We start from the raw sequence: 19,942 nt of genomic DNA on the forward strand, positions 1-19,942 counted from the left end.
TGTTGTATCTTTAAACAAGTTATATCGGATTGTGTTAGTTTAGGGCTAGATTTCGAGTCGACTAATTGTTGCGCGTGAGCAATATCAGGTTTATCACGGCTCTTTGTGTGCGTTGTAAGTTGTGCGCTATTACAAGTTGAAAGTAAATGCAAACAAATGAGCACAATCGCGATTTACGCTTGTCGGGTTTATCGTGACCTCAGAGCTCTGGTTAACTGTTACATATAGATATATAACTGTTAGATATAAATATATATTACCAAAAAAACATCAGATATATCAAGAAATATTTATGAATAAAAAGAATTTGGTTTTTGCGCGTGTAAGAGTGTTCGGGTTTTTTCCCTACTTTTCACATTCCATTGAAGTCTATGGGGGAATATGTTAACACTGTCACAATATTTTTAGTTCGTCTTTTTGCGAACAGGTTAGCGCAGAAGCAAAAAATTGTTAATTTCAACTAATAATACACGCAATACCTGGAGCATGTAAAACGTCGAAGTCAAGTGAGGACTACCGCTCTACTCATAATCTAGCCCTTAGAATTTACAAAGGATAATATATACTTTATAGAAAATATCTAATAATGCTATGATCTTAAATATACATAGTAAAAATCTAAGCAATGGTGGATCTCCCAGAAGGCTAAGTAGCCAACATACAGTGCCTCATCAAACCATAATTCAGTTACAAATTAGAACTAAATGCTGCACTTCAGGACCACTGCAATAAGTGAATGTGCATCACTAACTCTTTTAGAATTTGAATAACTTTGCCGCCACAGCCATTTTTAACCAACCACAAATCTTCATTGGTCTGATTCTCCTAATCTAACACAACTAGCCAATGAGAAACAATTTCTAGTGCTGTCTGTATGTAGAATTCATTTTGAATTCTCAGCATGCATAATTCTTGTGGTATTTTTTTTACCTGTACAATCTCCCATCCCCATTCTCTGTATTTGGGATTATGTGTTAACCGCCAAAGGTACAAATAACTTTCAACCACTTCTGGGCGTAGCAAGTAATATCTTTCACTTAATCGAGTTGATGTCGCTTCAGCTCCAGAGTCAAATCGGAAAACCTCAGGTCCCAGCTTTGTCTCTAAATAGAAAACAATATACAGTTTTACTGATGATATATTAACTCAGCCTGTGTTATTGTACCAATAGACAACACTGATTTTTTTTTTTTTTAGATATATTGTTTCAGATTTGTGGCTAAATGCCTGCATATTTAAAGGGGCAGGAAACCCCAAAATGTTCTTTCATGATTTGGATAGAATATACAGTTTTAAATAACTTTCTAATGTACTTCTATTATCAAATTTCTTAATTATCTTCTTATCCTTTGCTGAAGGAACGTCATTGCACTACTGGCAGCTAGCGGAACACATCTAGTTAGCCAATCACAAGAGACAAATGTGTGCCGGCACCAATCTGCAACTAATTCTCACTAGTGTACGATATGTGCGTATTCTTTTTCAACAAAGGATACCAAGAGAACCAAACACATTTGAAAATAGAAGTGAACTTAAAAATGGCTTACAATTGCATGTTCTATCTGACTCATGCAAGTTTATTTTTAACTTTCCTCTCCCTTTAGTTATAAAGAATTCAATTTAAAGAGATTGAAATGTATTATCAAATGTATGTTGTTCCCTTAGTATCCTTTTTTGAAAAACACAACTAGATAGGTTCAGGTATTGCAATGCATTCCTGGGAGCTAGCTGGTGCTTGGTGGCTACACACATATGTTTCTTGTCATTGGCTTAACAGATGTGTTCTACTAGGTCCCAGTAATGCATTCCTGCTCTGAAGACTTTAAATAACCATCTACAGTCTGAGAAAGAGAATAATTTAGGGAGCTTATCTCAGATGCTATAGCTCTCTACAGGGATATAAGTATCCACCATCAGCAATAGTGTCATCAATCTCTCCCATTTTAACACCATTCTAAGCCAAGAGGTTGATCACAATGCTTTTGCTAGTAGAAAATGATTTCTGCACATTGGCCAGTGTTGTCAGTGTGCTTTTCCAGTGACCACAACGCTTGAATCCTTCTTATGTTAATACCCTTGAAGTTCGAAAATTATCTTTATTGTTAATCCACTGATTTTGTAATCCAAAAACCAGATGTGCAGGATTAACAACAAACAAAATGCTTGTTGACCCCTTTTACTATTTTTATTTTTGACGATTCCTTTTAATTTGTGGAATTGAAAAAGTAAAAATGGCCTTGTAAATGTGTATTTGAGTATCAAGAAACTGTTTTGTGATCTGCCAGACAAGACTGGCACATGTTAAGTATATGAAATCAATAATAAAAAGGGCTTCTGACAAACTATGAAAATTTTGATTATGATCATAACATCAAAAAGAGTTCATCTGCACCAGTTAACATGCAGATAATTATCAAACAATAGATTGTTATCAACCCATAAATTGGCAAATATTTTATTATAGCTGGAGTTTCCATTTACAAATAGAAGAATCACTTATTTGGTGATTTACATAGCAGAGTATGATCTACTGATAACCATAACCACACCCCTTTGTCTGATTTTTTTTATTACAATAATTTAATTCTCCTTAAAGGGACAGTCTAGTCCAAAATAAACTTTCATGATTCAGATAGAGCATGTAATTTTAAACAATTTTCCATTTTACTTTTATCACCAATTTTGCTTTGTTCTCTTGGTATTCTTAGTTGAAAGCTTAACCTAGGAGGTTCATATGCTAATTTCTAAGACCTTGAAGGCCGCCTCTTAAGAATGCATTTTAACAGGTTTTTCACCACTAGAGGGTGTTAGTTCATGAATTTCATATAGATAACACTGTGCTCATGCACGTGAAGTTACCTGGGAGCTATCACTGATTGGCTAAACTGCAAGTCTGTCAAAAGAACTGAAAAAAGGGGCAGTTTGCAGAGGCTCAAATACAAGATAATCACAGAGGTAAAACATATATAAATATAACTGTGTTGGTTATGCAAAACTGGGGAATGGGTAAAAAAGGGATTATCTATATTTTAAAACAATAACAATTCTGGTGTAGACTGTCCCTTTAAGTTGTTTTAAGTAGCACCAACATCTGCTGGAAAAAAAATGTATTAAAGAGCAGATAAAGGAACAACGTTTCAGGTCACAGACCCTTAATTATGGACATCCTTTTTCTGTTTTTTAATATATTTTTCTAGCAGATAGTGGTGCTACTGTATAACTAAAATACACAGGTGCTGAGCTGAAACTTGGATGTTTAAGTTGTTTTAAGGTTATTAACAAACTGTTCTTTAGATATGAGATAATACCTGCAATTTAGATAATATTGTGTTATTGTCAATACTCCTATGCACTGGATAGAAGGTGGAAGTATTTTTAAAAGAAACATTCCTGTTATAAACCACTAGGTCTTTCATATGTGGTTGTATATGTTCCTGCAAACACAGCAAATTATTAACAGTACAAAGTCCTGACAATACAGAATGTTATCATTTTATACATCACTACTAGAGCGTTCAGAAAAAAACAAAACAGGACATTTATTCTCTGAAGCTATAGTATCCTCTTGTTAGTTTTCACTGGGAACTGATTCAGTCAAAAAGAAAAGCATCAAAGTCAATTTTCTGACAGAATGATTTACATCTTTGAGTCTCAAAAAAATTGAAATGGCACTTTGGTGAGAAACCCAAACCTAAAGCAAAGATTCTTATTTTTATGTTCACAAGCAGAAAAAATAAATAAGACATTTCAATTTAAGTGAGCATTTCTATAAGTTTATTTGCAACATAGTTTCCCTATTTTTAATAAAGATATAACCGTGACTAGAGAGCAGTTACAGTGCCATTATAATAAAAAAATTACATGATTTAATTCATTAGAGTATGTAATTTTAAAACTAGTGACCGTACATTGCTGCTGATTGGATTAGCAGCAGTTTCCGCTTGGGATTAGCAATTTGCTAATGGAAGTATATTGCAAAAAACATAATTTATGTAAGAATTTACCTAATAAATTAATTTCTTTCATAGTGGCAAGAATCCATGAGCTAGGGACGTATGGGATATACATTCCTACCAGGAGGGAGAAAAGCTTCCCAAACCTCAAAATGCCTATAAATACACCCCTCACCACACCCACAAATCAGTTTAACGTATAGCCAAGAAGTGAGGTGTAAAAGAAGGAGTAAAAAGCATACAATAAGAGGAACAGGAAAAAATAAAGTGTTTTATACAAAAAAATCATAACCACAAAAAATAGGGTGGGTCTCATGGACTCGTGCCACTATGAAAGAAATTAATTTATCAGGTAAGTTCTTACATTAATTATGTTTTCTTTCATGTAAGTGGCAAGAGTCCATGAGCTAGTGACGTATGGGATATAATACAAAAGATGTGGAAATCCACGAGTCACTAGAGTGGGAGGGATAAAATAACAACAGGTAAATCTGCTGAGAAATTAAATCCAAAAAAATAATTAAGTTTTCTTTAAAAATTAAAAAAAAAAAAAAAGTTTGCAAAGAAGACCAAGTTGCTGCTTTGCAAATTTGATCAACTGAAGCTTCATTCTTGAAAGCCCAAGAAGTGGCGACTGATCTAGTAGAATGAACTGTAACTCTCGGAGGCAGGGTCTGACCTGACTCCAAATAAGCTTTGTAAATCAAAAGTTTCAACCAAGATGCCAGAGAAATAGCAGAGGCTTTCTGAGCTTTCCTGGAGCCAGAAAAAATAACAAATAGACTAGAAGTCTTTCTGAAAACTTAGCCTCAACATAATATTTCAAAGCTCTTACCACATCCAAAGAATGTAAAGACCTTTCAAGAGTATTCTTAGGATTAGGACACAAAGAAGGAACAACAATTTCTCTATTAATTAAATGAAAATAATTTTATCTTGATGGAAAATCAGATAAGGAGACTCAGAAAAGAGAGCAGACAATTCAGAAACTCTTCTAGCATAAGAGATAGCCAAAAGAAATAACACTTTCCAAGAAAGTAATTTAATATCCAGAGAATGCATAGGGGCATATTTATCAAGCTCCGCATGGAGCTTGATGCTCCGCATGGAGCTTGATGCCCTGTGTTTCCGGCGAGCCGGAAACAGAAGTTAAAGACTGCTGCTCCATAACCTGTCTTCCTGCTCTGAGGCGGTGGACAGACATCTCCAGAAATCAAACCGATCGAATACGATTGGGTTGATTGACACCCCCTGCTAGCGGCCGATTTGATGCGAATCTGCAGGGGGCGGCATTGCACCAGCAGTTCACAAGAACTGCTGGTGCAATGATAAATGCCGAGAGCATATGCTATCAACATTTATCGATGTTCAGCGGACATGATCCGCAATATCGGATCATGTCTGCTTGCACCTTAATAAATAGGCCACATAGGCTCAAACTCGAAAGCAGGAGCCTGTAAAATCTTCAAAACCAAATTGAGACTCCAAGGAGAAGAAATAGATTCAATAACAGGTTTGATACGAATCAAAGCCTGAACAAAACACTAAATATCAGGATGTTTAGCAATCCTTCTATGAAATAAGACAGAAAGAGCAGATATTTGTCCTTTCAAAGTATTTGCACACAAACCCTTATCCAAACCATCCTGAAGAAACTGTAAAATCCTAGGAATTCTGAAAGAATGCCAAGAATAATTATGAGTGGAACACCATGAAATATAGGTTTTCCAAACCCGATGATACATTTTCCTTGAAACAGACTTACGAGCCTGTATCATAGTGCTAATCACTGAGTCAGAGAAACCTCTATGACTTAGTACTAAGCGTTCAATTTCCATGCCTTCAAATGTAGAGATTTGAGATCCTGATGGAAAACCGGCCCTTGAGAAAGAAGGTCTGGCCTTAAAGGAAGTGGCCAAGGTTGGCAACTGGACATCCGGACTAGATCCGCATACCAAAACCTGTTAGGCCATGCTGGTGCTATCAGAAACACATGAGATTATTTCATTATGATCTTGGAGATCACCCTTGGAAGAAGAACCAGAGGCGGAAAAATATAAGCAGGTTCGTAAAACCAAGGAACTGCTACAGCATCCACCATTTCCGCTGAGGATTCCTGGACTTAGAAAGGTATCTGGGAAGCTTCTTGTTTAGACGAGAGGCCATCAGATCTATTTCTTGAAGACCCCACATCTGTACAAGATGAAAAAACACATCTGGATGGAGAGACCACTCCCCCGGATGTAAAGTCTGATGGCTGAGATAATCCGCTTCCCAATTGTCTACACCTGGGATATGAATCGCAGAAATTTGACAAGAGTTGGATTATGCCCTAGAAAGAATCCAAGATACTTCCTTCATTGCTGAAGGACTGCAAGTCCTCCTTGATGATTGACACATGCCACTGTTGTGATACTGTCTGTTTGAAAACAAATGTTAAGTTCACTCTTCAATAGAGGCCTTGCCTGAAGAGCCCTTAAAATAGCCCAGAGTTCTAAAATATTGATTGGTAACCTTGCCTCTTGAGGTTTCCAAACCCCTTGTGCTGTCAGAGACCCCCAGACAGCTCCACAACCTGTAAGACTTGCATCTGTTGTGATCACAGTCCAGGTAGGATGAACAAATGAGGCCCCTTGAACAATAAGGTGATGGTCTAACCACCAAGTCAGAGAGAGTTGAGTGTTGGGATTTAAGTATATCAGTTGTGATATCCGAGTATAATCGCTGCACCATTGGTGCAACATGCAAAGCTGTAGAGGCCTCATATAAAAACGAGCAAAAGGGATCGCATCTGATGCTGCAGTCATGAGATCTAAAACTTCCATGCACATAGCGAATGAAGGGAACTGGAACAATCACCCCTGAAAGCTCTAGGTCTGAAACACATTTCTGAAAACCCTGAGCTTTCACAGGGTTTGTTGGAATATGAGAAAGATAAAATCTTCCCATGGGAGGTCTTATTCTGAAACCTATTCGATACCCCTGAGAAACAACATTCTGAATCCACTAATTTTGAACAGAAACTGTACAAATGTGTTGAAATAATTTCAATCTGCCCCCCACCAGTTGAACTGATGTGAGGACCACACCTTCATGCAGTCTTAGGGGCGGGATTTGTTTTTTATAAGGCTTGGATTTATTCCAATTCGGAGATGGTCTCCAATTAGAGCCAGAGGCCTTAGGGGAAGGAGAGGTCTTTTGTTCTCTATTCTGATGAATGGAACGAAAACGATTGGGAGCTTTAAATTTACCCTTAGATTTCTTATCTTGGGGCAGTAAAACTCCCTTTCCCCCACTGATAGTGGAGATAAAAGAATCCAATTGAGAACCAACTAAATTACTACCCTGAAATGATAAAGATAGTAATCTAGATTTAGACACCATATCAGCATTCCAAGATTTAAGCCATAAAGCTCTTTTAGTAAGAATAGCTAAATACATAGATTTAATATCAATCTTAATGACATCAAATATAGCATCACAAATGAAATGATTAGCATGTTGAAGTAAAAGAACAATGCTAGACAATTCAGGATCTGTTAATTGTTGAGCTAAACTGTCCAACCAAAAAGTTGAAGCAGCAGCAACATCAGCCATAGAAAAGAATATAGCCAGTATATAAATATGCTTTTCTAAGATAGGATTCAATCTTCTTATCTAAAGGATCCTTAAAGGAAGTACTATCTTCCATAGGAATAGTAGTACGTTTGGCAAGAGTAGAAATAGCCCCATCAACCTTAGGGACTTTTCCCCAAAACTCTAAATTAGCCACAGGTAAAGGATATAGCTATTTAAACCTAGAAGAAGGGTTAAAATGAGCACCAAGTTTAGACCATTCCTTAGTAAACATATGAGAGATAGCATCTGGAATACATTTTCTATTCTTGTTATCAAGAGGACTAGATTCTTCAATACCCAAAGTAAACAATACTTCCTTTAATAAAGAATGAATATATTCAATCTTAAAAAGAAAGGTTGATTTATCAATTTCAGTCTCTGAAGTAGGATCCTCTGAGCCAGAGAAATCCTCATCAGCAGAAGATACTTCAGTATGCTGTCGATCAATACAAACTTCATCAGATTTATGAGAAGTTAGGAGAGACATTTTACGTTTATTTGGAAGGTGGAATAGCAGTCATAGCCTTCTCTTTGGCTACAGCAATATAATCTTTTATATCTACAGGAATATCATGTGCATTAGACTGTGAAGGTTTAACAGTAGATGTATTTGTACTTATAGAAACATTATCTGCATGTAATAATTTTTCATAACAAGTGCCACATATTTGAGCTGAAGAAGTAATATCAACTAATTTTCATTACACACTTTCGAAGAATTGTGTTTAGGCAGCTTGGTTTCTACAGTAACATCAGAGGCAGGATCAGTTTGAGACATCTTGCAAAATGTAACAAAAAAGAAAAAACATAATTTATGCTTACCTGATAAATTTATTTCTCTTGTAGTGTATCCAGTCCACGGATCATCTATTACTTGTGGGATATTCTCCTTCCCAACAGGAAGTTGCAAGAGGATCACCCACAGCAGAGCTGCTATATAGCTCCTCCCCTCACTACCATATCCAGTCATTCGACCGAAACAAGACGAGAAAGGAGAAACCATAGGGTGCAGTGGTGACTGTAGTTTAATTAAAATTTAGACCTGCCTTAAAAGGACAGGGCGGGCCGTGGACTGGATACACTACAAGAGAAATAAATTTATCAGGTAAGCATAAATTATGTTTTCTCTTGTTAAGTGTATCCAGTCCACGGATCATCCATTACTTGTGGGATACCAATTCCAAAGCTAAAGTACACGGATGATGGGAGGGACAAGGCAGGATTAAACGGAAGGAACCACTGCCTGAAGAACCTTTCTCCCAAAAACAGCCTCCGAAGAAGCAAAAGTATCAAATTTGTAAAATTTTGAAAAGGTGTGAAGCGAAGACCAAGTCGCAGCCTTGCAAATCTGTTCAACAGAGACCAAGTCGCAGCCTTGCAAATCTGTTCAACAGAGGCCTCATTTTAAAGGCCCAGGTGGAAGCCACTGTTCTAGTAGAATGAGCTGTAATCCTTTTTGACCTCTCCTCTGTCCAGAGTAAACGACAATCAGGGAAGATGTTTGACGAAAATCTTTAGTAGCTTGTAAGTAAAACTTCAAGGCATGGACTACGTCCAGATTATGTAAAAGACGTTCCTTCTTTGAAGAAGGATTAGGACACAATGATGGAACAACAATCTCTTGATTGATAGTCTTGTTAGAAACCACCTTAGGTAAAAACCCAGGTTTGGTACGCAGAACTACCTTATCTGCATTGAAAATCAGATAAGGAGAATCACATTGTAAGGCAGATAGCTCAGAGACTCTTCGAGCCGAGGAAATAGCCATCAAAAACAGAACTTTCCAAGATAAAAGTTTAATATCAATGGAATGAAGGGGTTCAAACGGAACTCCTTGAAGAACTTTAAGAACCAAGTTTAAGCTCCATGGGGGAGCAACAGTTTTAAACACAGCAACTGCCACAGCTCTACTGTGGCTTTTTACCTCCCTCAATACGACTTTTGAAGCCTTTTGAGCCCTTCAGAGAAGTCCTGGATCATGCAGGAAGAAGCTGGATATCTGTGTCTGAATTTTTGCTGCGCAAAAAAGCGCTAAAATAGGCCCCTCCCACTCATATTACAACAGTGGAAAGCCTCAAGGAACTGTTTCTAGGCAAAATTCAAGCCAGCCATGTGGAAAAAACTAGGCCCCAATAAGTTTTATCACCAAACATATATAAAAAACGATTAAACATGCCAGCAAACGTTTTAAAATACACTTTTATAAGAGTATGTATCTCTATTAATAAGCCTGATACCAGTCGCTATCACTGCATTTAAGGCTTTACTTACATTACTTCGGTATCAGCAGCATTTTCTAGCAAATTCCATCCCTAGAAAAATATTTTAACTGCACATACCTTATTGCAGGAAAACCTGCACGCTATTCCCCCTCTGAAGTTACCTCACTCCTCAGAATATGTGAGAACAGCAAAGGATCTTAGTTACTTCTGCTAAGATCATAGAAAACGCAGGCAGATTCTTCTTCTAAATACTGCCTGAGATAAACAGTACACTCCGGTACCATTTAAAAATAACAAACTTTTGATTGAAGAAATAAACTAAGTATAAAACACCACAGTCCTCTTACGACCTCCATCTTTGTTGAGAGTTGCAAGAGAATGACTGGATATGGCAGTGAGGGGAGGAGCTATATAGCAGCTCGGCTGTGGGTGATCCTCTTGCAACTTCCTGATGGGAAGGAGAATATCCCATAAGTAATGGATGATCCGTGGACTGGATACACTTAACAAGAGAAAAAATAACATTTAAACAAAATATCCAATTTCCTCAAAATAGCAGTTTCAGGAAGGGAACAAATTATGATACATTTTGTTATACAAACGTAAAATCAAAAGCAAGCAACCTAACCCTCTATGAATCAAATGAGAGCAGAGAGCAAAAGAAGGAGAGACTTAAAGGGACACTGAACCCAAATGTTTTCTTTCGTGATACAAATAGAGCATGCAATTTTAAGAAACGTTCTAATTTACTCCTGTTATAAATTTTTCTTTGTTCTTTTGCTATCTTTATTTGAAAAAGAATGCATCTAATCTAAGGAGTCAGCCATTTTTTGGTTCAGACCATGGACAGCACTTGTTTATTGGTGGGTGAATGTATCCACCAATCAGCAAGAACAACCCTAGTGGTTTACGAAAAATGGTCCAGCATCTAAACTTACATTTTGCTTTTCAAATAAAGATACCAAGAAAATGAAGAAAATTTGATAATAGGAGTAAATAAGAAAGTTGCTTAAAATGTCATGCTCTAGTTTGAGGAGGTTCCGGAGGAGGAGTCCAGGTGTGGGGTCATGTGTTGCACCTGTGCTGTTCTACCTTCCTCCAAGCTCTTGTCGTGATATACGCGCCTAAACCCTTAGACCCTGGGAGGCTTGGATAGCCTAAATCCACCACTACTGGAACCCTTGCAGTGCTATAACAACGCATGTATACTGCAACTGAAAGGACTTATTTTTTGCTTTGAATTATACCAGAACTTCTGATACTTCTCCCATATGTTTGCTTAAAGAGAGGCCGGGGGATAGAAGCTGAAAGCCGGGACAATTATTATAATAAAGGCACTGCATACTGCTCTCCTTCAGGTGCGGCATAAGGGAGGCTCTTACCTTTAACTAACTAACTACACCTGCCTGCCTTGGCTGTTTTGGTGGACGAGGTGCGAACCTGATTTTGTCCCTGAAGGGGTATGTCATCGCCAGCTAGCTTTGGATCTTAACCCGACAGTGTTGTTTGCCCTGTTACGTGTGATAAAGTTCAGGTGGAGACCGGGGTTGTCCTGTTCCTGGCGGGTGTGGATCTCCGTATTTCCGATTATGGAAGCTGAAGGGAAGCCCTAGACGAGCCCGGTGATTTCCACTAGCTGTACACCTGGAGGTCCCTCCCACCGGTGCTGCGTGAGGGACCAGGTTGTTTGTGCTTACCGGGCTGTCCTTGAGGTACCCGGTGCGGATCCTCTCTTCCGCCCTGTACATAGGGTTAAAGGCATACCTGATAGAGCACCTCACACGTTGGTTCCCCCTCCCACCGATGCTGCGAGAGGGGGGCTGACGCGGAGAAGGGCTTCCTCACTTGTTTCCTGCTGCCTTACGAGACGAGACCTGGTAAAGTACCGAGCTTTTCGATGACACCTGTGTACTGTATGCTTTGTTTCAACTAACTCTAGCTGATATCTGTCCAGGGAAGCACAATTACCTCGACCACACTGGACTGGTTGTTTACTAGTGTATCTAGACTTTCTTCGCTTAATCCTGATCCCTCTACGGAGTGGGCTTGTTCCTTTCTACAAAAGGCTCAAGCGAGCGAAAGGAGAAATAAGGACTAAAGTTATCTGGGCTAGAAATACATATCTGTTAAATACATTGCCATATTAGTAATTTTTTCTGTGTAGCTGGGCTCTTATGATCTTTTTACAAAATAACTTTGGGGCCGATACTTTGATTAAACATTGTTTCTCTACTGATAGGATTTACAAAATATTTATATAGTGGATCAAAATTGCAGTTCTTAACAGAATAAGAATTACAGAAATAATGTTAACTAAAAGAACGGAAACTTTTTTTGGCAGAATCTTCTGAAAATTAAGCTCTTAGTGTATCTTGAAAGTTAGGAAATTTGCTTTTCCCCTAAGCTTAAGTGTTTGCGACATTCTCTGAATAATATCATTATATAAATATATGCCTGTGAAGACTTGAACATCTTTTCTTACAGATATCTAGGCAGACTTTATTGGTACCTTTTTTGCTTACAATTTCTGGGATTGTGTATATTATGGATCTATCTAGCTAAGGACAACGATTGTTAGTGTGTGAGTTTGTTATAAATGTAATGTAATCTTAAGGCAGAGAATTCTTGAGACAGAAAGACGGTCCAGATAAATTATAGATTCTATTAGATTCAAGCTATCAGACTATACTTTATGGGGATTAAGGGATGGCTAATCACTGAGTACTTGCACAGGTTATGTTACTGCAAGAGTAATCCCATCTGTTATTGTTTTTTCTGTGTATTTGTTCTGGAAATTACTGCCTGATCTACATTCTTGAACTTAGTAAGCCTGTAGCAATACAGGCTGATTGTTAACTCAGAGAGAATGCTGCAATAAGGAGGTTATCCTAAGTCGAATTTCCCCTGAGAAAGAACAACAATAGTAGATATTTTTAGTTGTATCTTAACTTGATGCTCTGTGTCTAGTCAGCAACTAGTTTCTCTTTTCCGCCCTGAATCAATTTTTTAATTAGGTTGGGATTTTTTTTTTCGCCTTAAGTGGGGGCAGAGTTGAGAAAGGGGAAAGGGAAGGATTGAATTTCATTTAGGTTTAATTATAACCAAATCAGTCGGGACTAATCTCCCCTGACATAACTCACCCCTTCTTTAGATATAAAGTAAAGTTATTCTGACATAGTCTCGACTGAAAGAGAAACAACATGCACAGCTAGTAATTTTTAGATAGTATCTTAAAATATAGCTACACTTTTTTTTCCTTTCTGGGAGTTCTGTTACAAAATTAACTACATATTAATATTTCCATAGTGAATTAGAACCAGAGATCAGAAGAGGGCAATAATACCTCTGTTTATTCCCCCAAATTTGGGTTAAGGATTTCTAAGAGTGTCTGAGTCTTTTTTTCTTTTTGGCCCTTCAACACATGCTAGTAATTCCCAAATCACTTTCTCACATTCTCCACTCACTTCCCCTTCCTACACTGCCCGTCAAAATTGTTCAACAGACTTTTTCAAAATCTTGGGGTTAGGGACATATGGAGGTCACAGAACCCGGACTTGAGAGAATATACATGCCTCTCCAAGGCGCACAAATCCCTTTCAAGGATAGATCTACTTCTTCTCGACGAAGAACTATGTAAAACAAGAGTAACAGCGGGAATCCTTCCTATATGTATTTCTGATCATGCTCCCATCTTTCTGGATTTCCAAGTTTGTGATCCTACCTCTAGAAATAATCGGTTTTATTTTCCATCCTATTTAGCCACGGATCTTAAATTCAAAAATTGGGTTAAACTTAAGTTAGAAGAATATATCTCTTTTAACTACGAGTATATCAACCGTCCTACTATCTTTTGGGAAACAGCAAAAGCAGTGGTCAGAGGTGAGATCCTGGCATACTGTATCAGGAGGACAAAGAAATTTAAATTTAGGGAGAAGGAAATCTTAAAAGCAGTATCTAATGCATATAATTGTTATCTTCTACAAAAAACACCTGGAACCTGGGAACGATACACTCAGGCACTGAAAGATTGGGACACTTTTCTTATTCAGAAATCATCACAGAAGGATATGAGATTCCAGGCTAAACTCTACAGATACGGAAATAAATCAGGTAAACTTTTAGCAAGATTAGTTAAAAAAGATAAAGCTGCAACCTTCATTGACTCCTTATCTGAAGAGGGTAAAATATTAACAAAAAGGGAGGATATATCACAGGTACTTTCACGTTATTATAAGGATCTGTACTCCTTGAAAAATTCAAATATACCCGCACGCGAAGACTTTTGGAGTAAGATTTCACCCCCGTTATTATTAGCTGACCAAATTGAAAATTTGAACCTCCCTATTACCGAAATTGACGTATCAAGAGTAATCCAAAATCTACCCTTGAATAAAGCTCCAGGCCCAGACGCCCTCACCAACGAATTTTATAAAATAGCAGAGACAACAATTCTGCCACATTTAACTACACTATATAATGACATATATACAAAGGGTACCCCCCCCTCTCATAATTTTGCTGCTTCTTGTACTACTCTAATTCTTAAACAAGACAAGGACCCAAAAAGGAAGGAATCATACAGACCTATAGCCTTGTTGAATTCAGATTATAAGATTCTCACCACTATTCTGGCTTCAAGGCTTCAAACAATTCTTCCTAGTGTTATACATAATGGCCAAGTGGGCTTTATGTCCAAACGTAACTCTTCAGCCAAAATAAGAGAATTGTTTCTTACTATTGATTTTTTCAAATCTAGAGAGGGGCTGGGGAGTGGAGGGGAGGGGGCTACCCCTGACATGGCAGTCATAGCAATAGATGCTGAAAAAGCCTTTGATTCAATTCATCACGATCACTTAACACATTCTTTGCAACATTTTGGTTTCCACGGCAGATTCTTTAATTTTGTAAATAATCTTTATAATGTAGCCTCTACAAAAATGTTAATTAATGGCTGGACCTCCTCAGACATCTGGCTCAAAAGGGGAACCCGCCAGGGGTGTCCTCTCTCCCCTCTTCTCTTCAACATTTCTATTGAACCTTTGGTCATTTGTATTAGGCAGCAGTTGGAGGGTATTCGGATTGGCATGGAGGAGCTGAAAATAGCCCTGTATGCCGATGATATCCTTATATATATGTCTAATATCGCTTGCAATATTCCTAAACTCTTAACTATCATTGAACAATTCGGCTCGTTTTCCGGATACAGAGTGAATACTACAAAATCAGAACTCATGTGGCTCAAATTACCCAAGGAACCCATGATAAGTATACCCTTTAAAATAGTCTCAGGAACTTTTAAATATTTAGGGATAGTGATTTCTCCTGATCCAGAAAAGTGGTATAGTCTTAATATTACTCTAGTACTTAACAGAGTTAAGGAGAGTCTCAAAAATTGGCAGAATCTTCCCCTCTCCCTGTCAGGCCGCATAGCTTTATATAAAATGATCTGTCTCCCTAAAATTCTTTATGTATTACAAAACACTCCACTAATTTTAGGAGGAAGAGACCTGACAACATTTAATATTTCCTTGAGAAAATTTTTATGGCAAAACAAAAAACCCAGAATTTCCTTGCTTAAACTCTCTCTTCCCAGAGAACTGGCGGGCCTGGCTTTACCAGACCTAAAACTTTATAATTATGCTTTTCTTTTACGTTTAATCATGGATTGGGTACATGAGCAGAACTATGTCACCAATAATAACCTAGAAAGGAATGTAACATACCCATACCTACCTTTAGCAATTATGCATTGTAATGCCGGTCAATTAACAACGGTAGTGAAAAAGATGAGAACAATATATAGCCCCCTCCAAGTCTGGTGGAAAGTATGTAAACTCCTAGGCGTTGAACATAGGGTCTCTAAATTTATGCCACTATCAGGTAACCCTCAATTTCAAGCGGGACTTCAATTCTCACCTTTCCAGAGATGGAACAGGATAGGTTTGAGCAAGGTCTCTCAATTATTGGATTTTGAAAGGACATGCATAAAAACCTTTGGTTCACTGAGAGGGGAATTTAATCTTCCCCAAAAAGATTTTTTTGTGTATCTACAAGCAAGGCATTTCACAGTTAATATAATAAGCACCCTAGGTTGGAATTGGTCCCAGGGGCCCATAGATAAATGGCTCATTTTAGCTAAATCGGGTCTCATCTCAATTTCAACCAGCTATGTAGATTTGAGCTCTATCAGAGGGGTGTCTAATTTGGAAAAGATCTCCACTAAATGGGCTATAGCTTTAGCGCAAGATCACATAGAAACTAGCTATATTCAATCTTCAATTCTGGAAACTAAACGAGTCACTCTTTCCTCTACCTGGAGAGAATCTCACATCAAATTATTATTAATGACATTCTTTACTCCGGAAAAGGGTTCGAGATTTGTCAATTTGAAATTTAGCTCTTGTCCTAAATGCTCTCTTCCCTCTGCAAATCATTTACACATGTTCTGGGAATGCCCTAAGCTGCAACAATTTTGGTCCAAATTACAATATTGGCTTAACAATATTTTAGGGACCGCATGCCTGAGATTAAAACCATCCTACATTATATTTCTTTGGAAGAATGCAGAAGCCCACCTGGGCTATACTAAAATCATAAATATGGCTATATTAGCAGCTAGATATCTAATTCTTAGAAAGTGGAAAGGGGGGACTGCCCCCAGTATTCCAGAGGTCAAAAATTGTTTAAAAAAGCAATGTATCCTTGAGCAAATGGATACTAATCTAAATGAAGAACGTGAGGTCACCGCATTTTTCAAAAAATGGGCACCTTTTATTAAATCTTTTCCTCCGAGTGAGATTGACCTCCTAATCCACCCGTTTAGAAATTCAGAAATGGTACTGCTGGGCATATGGTAACGCATTTATTTTTCTCCCTTGGTTTACTTTCTTTTCTTTCCCCTTCCCCCTATTTTATCCTCCCCCCTTCCCCTTTCCCCCCCTCCCTTTTTTTTTTTTTTTTTTTTTTTTGTTCTGTTTTGTTTTATTTACATGGGAAAGTAAAACTTTTTTCCACCAGGTTATTACTTAATTAAACGGAGCACACATTGAATCTCAATAATAGATGTGTTAGTTGAACTTAAAGTATTAATCTTATTCATTTCTTGTTTTTTTTGTTTTTTTTTGTTTTTCAATCAAGCGAGATGATGTACTAAGTTAACTGAGCTGTATTTGTTTTTCCTTTGTATGACTCCTTGTGTTCATAATTGATTACATGAATTTGTATAACCTGTTGGATAACAAATAAAGATTTAAAAAAAAAAAAAAATGTCATGCTCTATCTGAATCACAAAAGAAAAAAATTGGTTTCAGTGTCCCTTTAATATATCAATTTTTGGTGCCAAGAATGGCGCAAATGCAGAGAAAAAAAACTTTTGGCGCCAAAGCTTAAAAGGACAGTCAACCCAAAAACCATTTTAAGTTATACATATAAACTTTTCATCAATCATTATTTACCAATGTAGCCCAGTTTTCTAATATATTGTGTTTGCCAGTAAAATAACTTACTGTTCCCACCGCAGTCATTTCAAAATGTCTTTTAAGCCCCTTCCCCTTTTTGTCATCAGTGACATCAGCATGTTCTTGTGATCTGTGTAATTTTTCTTTCCTCCTCGTAACCGGCTTTTGTGCATGCGCAATGCGCCTATTGTACTGAAGCCTGTTATGAGGAGGATAGTTAAAAAGAAAAACCTGCAAAGAAGCCAAGTCTGTGCTTGAGCCTCCCTAGAACAAACTTAAATTTGTTAAGATGCTGCAGTGTTTTACCCCTTCAGCTTCCATGTAAGTAGAGAGTAACAGAAAAAGGTGCTGGGCTCTGACAGACGATAGATCCAGGTTCTGGAGCTGAGAGTTCCTAGAATTCTGTGTTCTCTTCAAAGCTCTTCAGGCTTGGCCTATATTGAAGAGGGAACCTTATATTTGTTTTTAGACAGACAATATCACTACAGTGGCATATGTCAATCATCAAGCTATGAATGAAGTATCTTGCATACTTTCTTAGGCAAAATCCAATTCCTGTCTAATCACAGAAATTCATATCCCAGGTGTAGACAATTTGGAAGCAGATTATCTCAGCTGGCAATCTCTACATCCAGGGGAGTGGTCTCGCCACCCAGATGTATTCTATCAAATTGTACAGATGTGGGGGTCCAGAGATAGATCTGATGGCCTATCATCTTAACAACAAACTTCCAGGGTACCTTTCCAGGACCAGGGATCCTCAGGTGAAATGATGGACGCTCTAGCAGTTCCCTTGTCTTATCAGCCTGCTTACATTCCCCCCTCTCTGGTTCTTCTTTCTCAAAGATCATAATGGAACAATCTTATGTGTTTCTTATAGTACCAGCGTGGCCTCACAGGATTTGGTATGCAGACCTTGTTCCGAATGTCTAGTTGTCAGCCTTGGCCTCGTACTCTAAGACTAGACCTTCCTGGCTCAAGGCCAGTTCTTTCATCCAGATCTCAAATCACTAAATTTGATGGTATGGCCTGTTTCAAGGAAAATTTACCACATGGTTTACAAAACCTATATTTCTTGGTATTCTGCACATGATTATTCCTGGCATTCCTTTCAGATCCCTAGGATTCTTCAGTTCCTTCAGGATGGTTTGCATAAGGGTTTGTCTGCCAATACTTTGAAAGGACAAATCTCTGCTCTTTCTGCTTTATTTCACAGACAGATTGCTACTCTTTCTAATATTCACTAGTTTGTCCAGGCTTTGATTTGAATTAAACCTGTTATTAAATCTATTTCTCCTCCTTGGAGTCTTAATTTGATATTAAAGACTTTGCAGGATCCTCCTTTTGAGCCTATGCATTCTTTGGACATTAAACTACTTTCTTGGAAAGTGTTATTTTAATTGCAAATGTAGAATATCTGGAAACACACTTTACCCTACATTTAATTAATATTGTACTTTGCCACTAAGGGAAGAAATATAGAGGGGGGAAATTTGGCATAGCAAATTGTGCATCACATTTCATAAGAAAGCTACAGATTACTTTTTCTCATCTGTGTGTTTGTGTGTGTAATTGTATATCTCTAGTTCAAATGAGCATTTTATTTTAATCCCTGGTTCAAAATGTAGTATTCCAAACTCCTTGTGCTGTCAGATACCCCCAGACAGCTCTCTAACCTGTAAGACTTGCAACTGTGGTGATCATAGACCAGGTAGGATGAACAAAGGAGGCCCCTTAAATAATAAAGTGGTGGTGTAGACACCAAGACAGAGAGAGTTGAGTGTTGGGATTTAAGAATATCAGTTGTGATATCCAAGTGTAATCCCTGCACCATTGGTGCAACATGCAAAGCTGAAGAGGTCTCTGGGAAAAACAAGCAAAGGGGATCACATCTGATGCTGCAATCATGAGACCTAAAACTTCCATGCACATAGCCACTGAAGGGAATGATAGAGAACTGAAAGTTTAGACAAGATGCAACCAATCTCAATAGTCTATTTTCTGTTAGGGATAGAGTCATGGACACTGAATCTATCTGGAAATCTAAAAAGGTGAGGAATCAAGAAACTCTTTTTTAAATTGATCCTCAAACCATATCTTCGAAGAAATGACAATAGCGGTGTCGTGTTAGATTCTGCTAAATGAAAAGATTGAGCTAGTACGAAGATATCGTCCAAATAAGGAAACACCACAATACCCTGCATTCTCCACAATACCCTGCATTCTGATTACAGATAAAAGGGCATCGAGAACCTTTGAGAATATTATATATATATATATATAGACATACACACATATACATTAACAACTTTACAAAATAAAGTGCCTTTCCATACCTGAGAGTGTCCCTTAAAAAGATATATACTTACCAGAAGACACCCATCCACATATAGCAGACAGCCAAACCAGTACTGAAACATATCAGCAGAGGTAATGGTAGAGGAATATAATGTCGATTTGTAAAGGGAAGCAGCATATGAATCCCTGCGGCCGAATTTACAGAGAGCCTTATGAATAAATTTCCCATAGGTGAAAACATGGTATCATCAGGCAATACTCCCTTCTCATCCCTCAGACAAACACTGTACTTAGAGAGGAACTGGGCTTCAATATGCTTAGAAGAGCCTTTCACTGAAGAATCAAGCACATCATGCTTCATCACCTCCTAAGGAGGCAAAGTTTTTAAAACTGA

General features: G+C 37.8%; 1 protein-coding gene across 1 annotated transcript in view; it reads right to left on the bottom strand.

Annotated features, from left to right (window-relative positions):
- MAN1C1 (mannosidase alpha class 1C member 1) overlaps positions 1-19,942 on the bottom strand; it is a 378,811-nt gene that overhangs the window by 83,076 nt on the left and 275,793 nt on the right. Inside the window, exon 11 of the mRNA XM_053705384.1 lies at positions 931-1,103. Coding sequence (XP_053561359.1) covers positions 931-1,103 — 173 coding nt within the window. The remainder of the gene's footprint in view (positions 1-930; positions 1,104-19,942) is intronic.

The sequence above is a fragment of the Bombina bombina genome, chromosome 3, assembly GCF_027579735.1.
Source record: "Bombina bombina isolate aBomBom1 chromosome 3, aBomBom1.pri, whole genome shotgun sequence".
Taxonomy (NCBI): domain Eukaryota; kingdom Metazoa; phylum Chordata; class Amphibia; order Anura; family Bombinatoridae; genus Bombina; species Bombina bombina.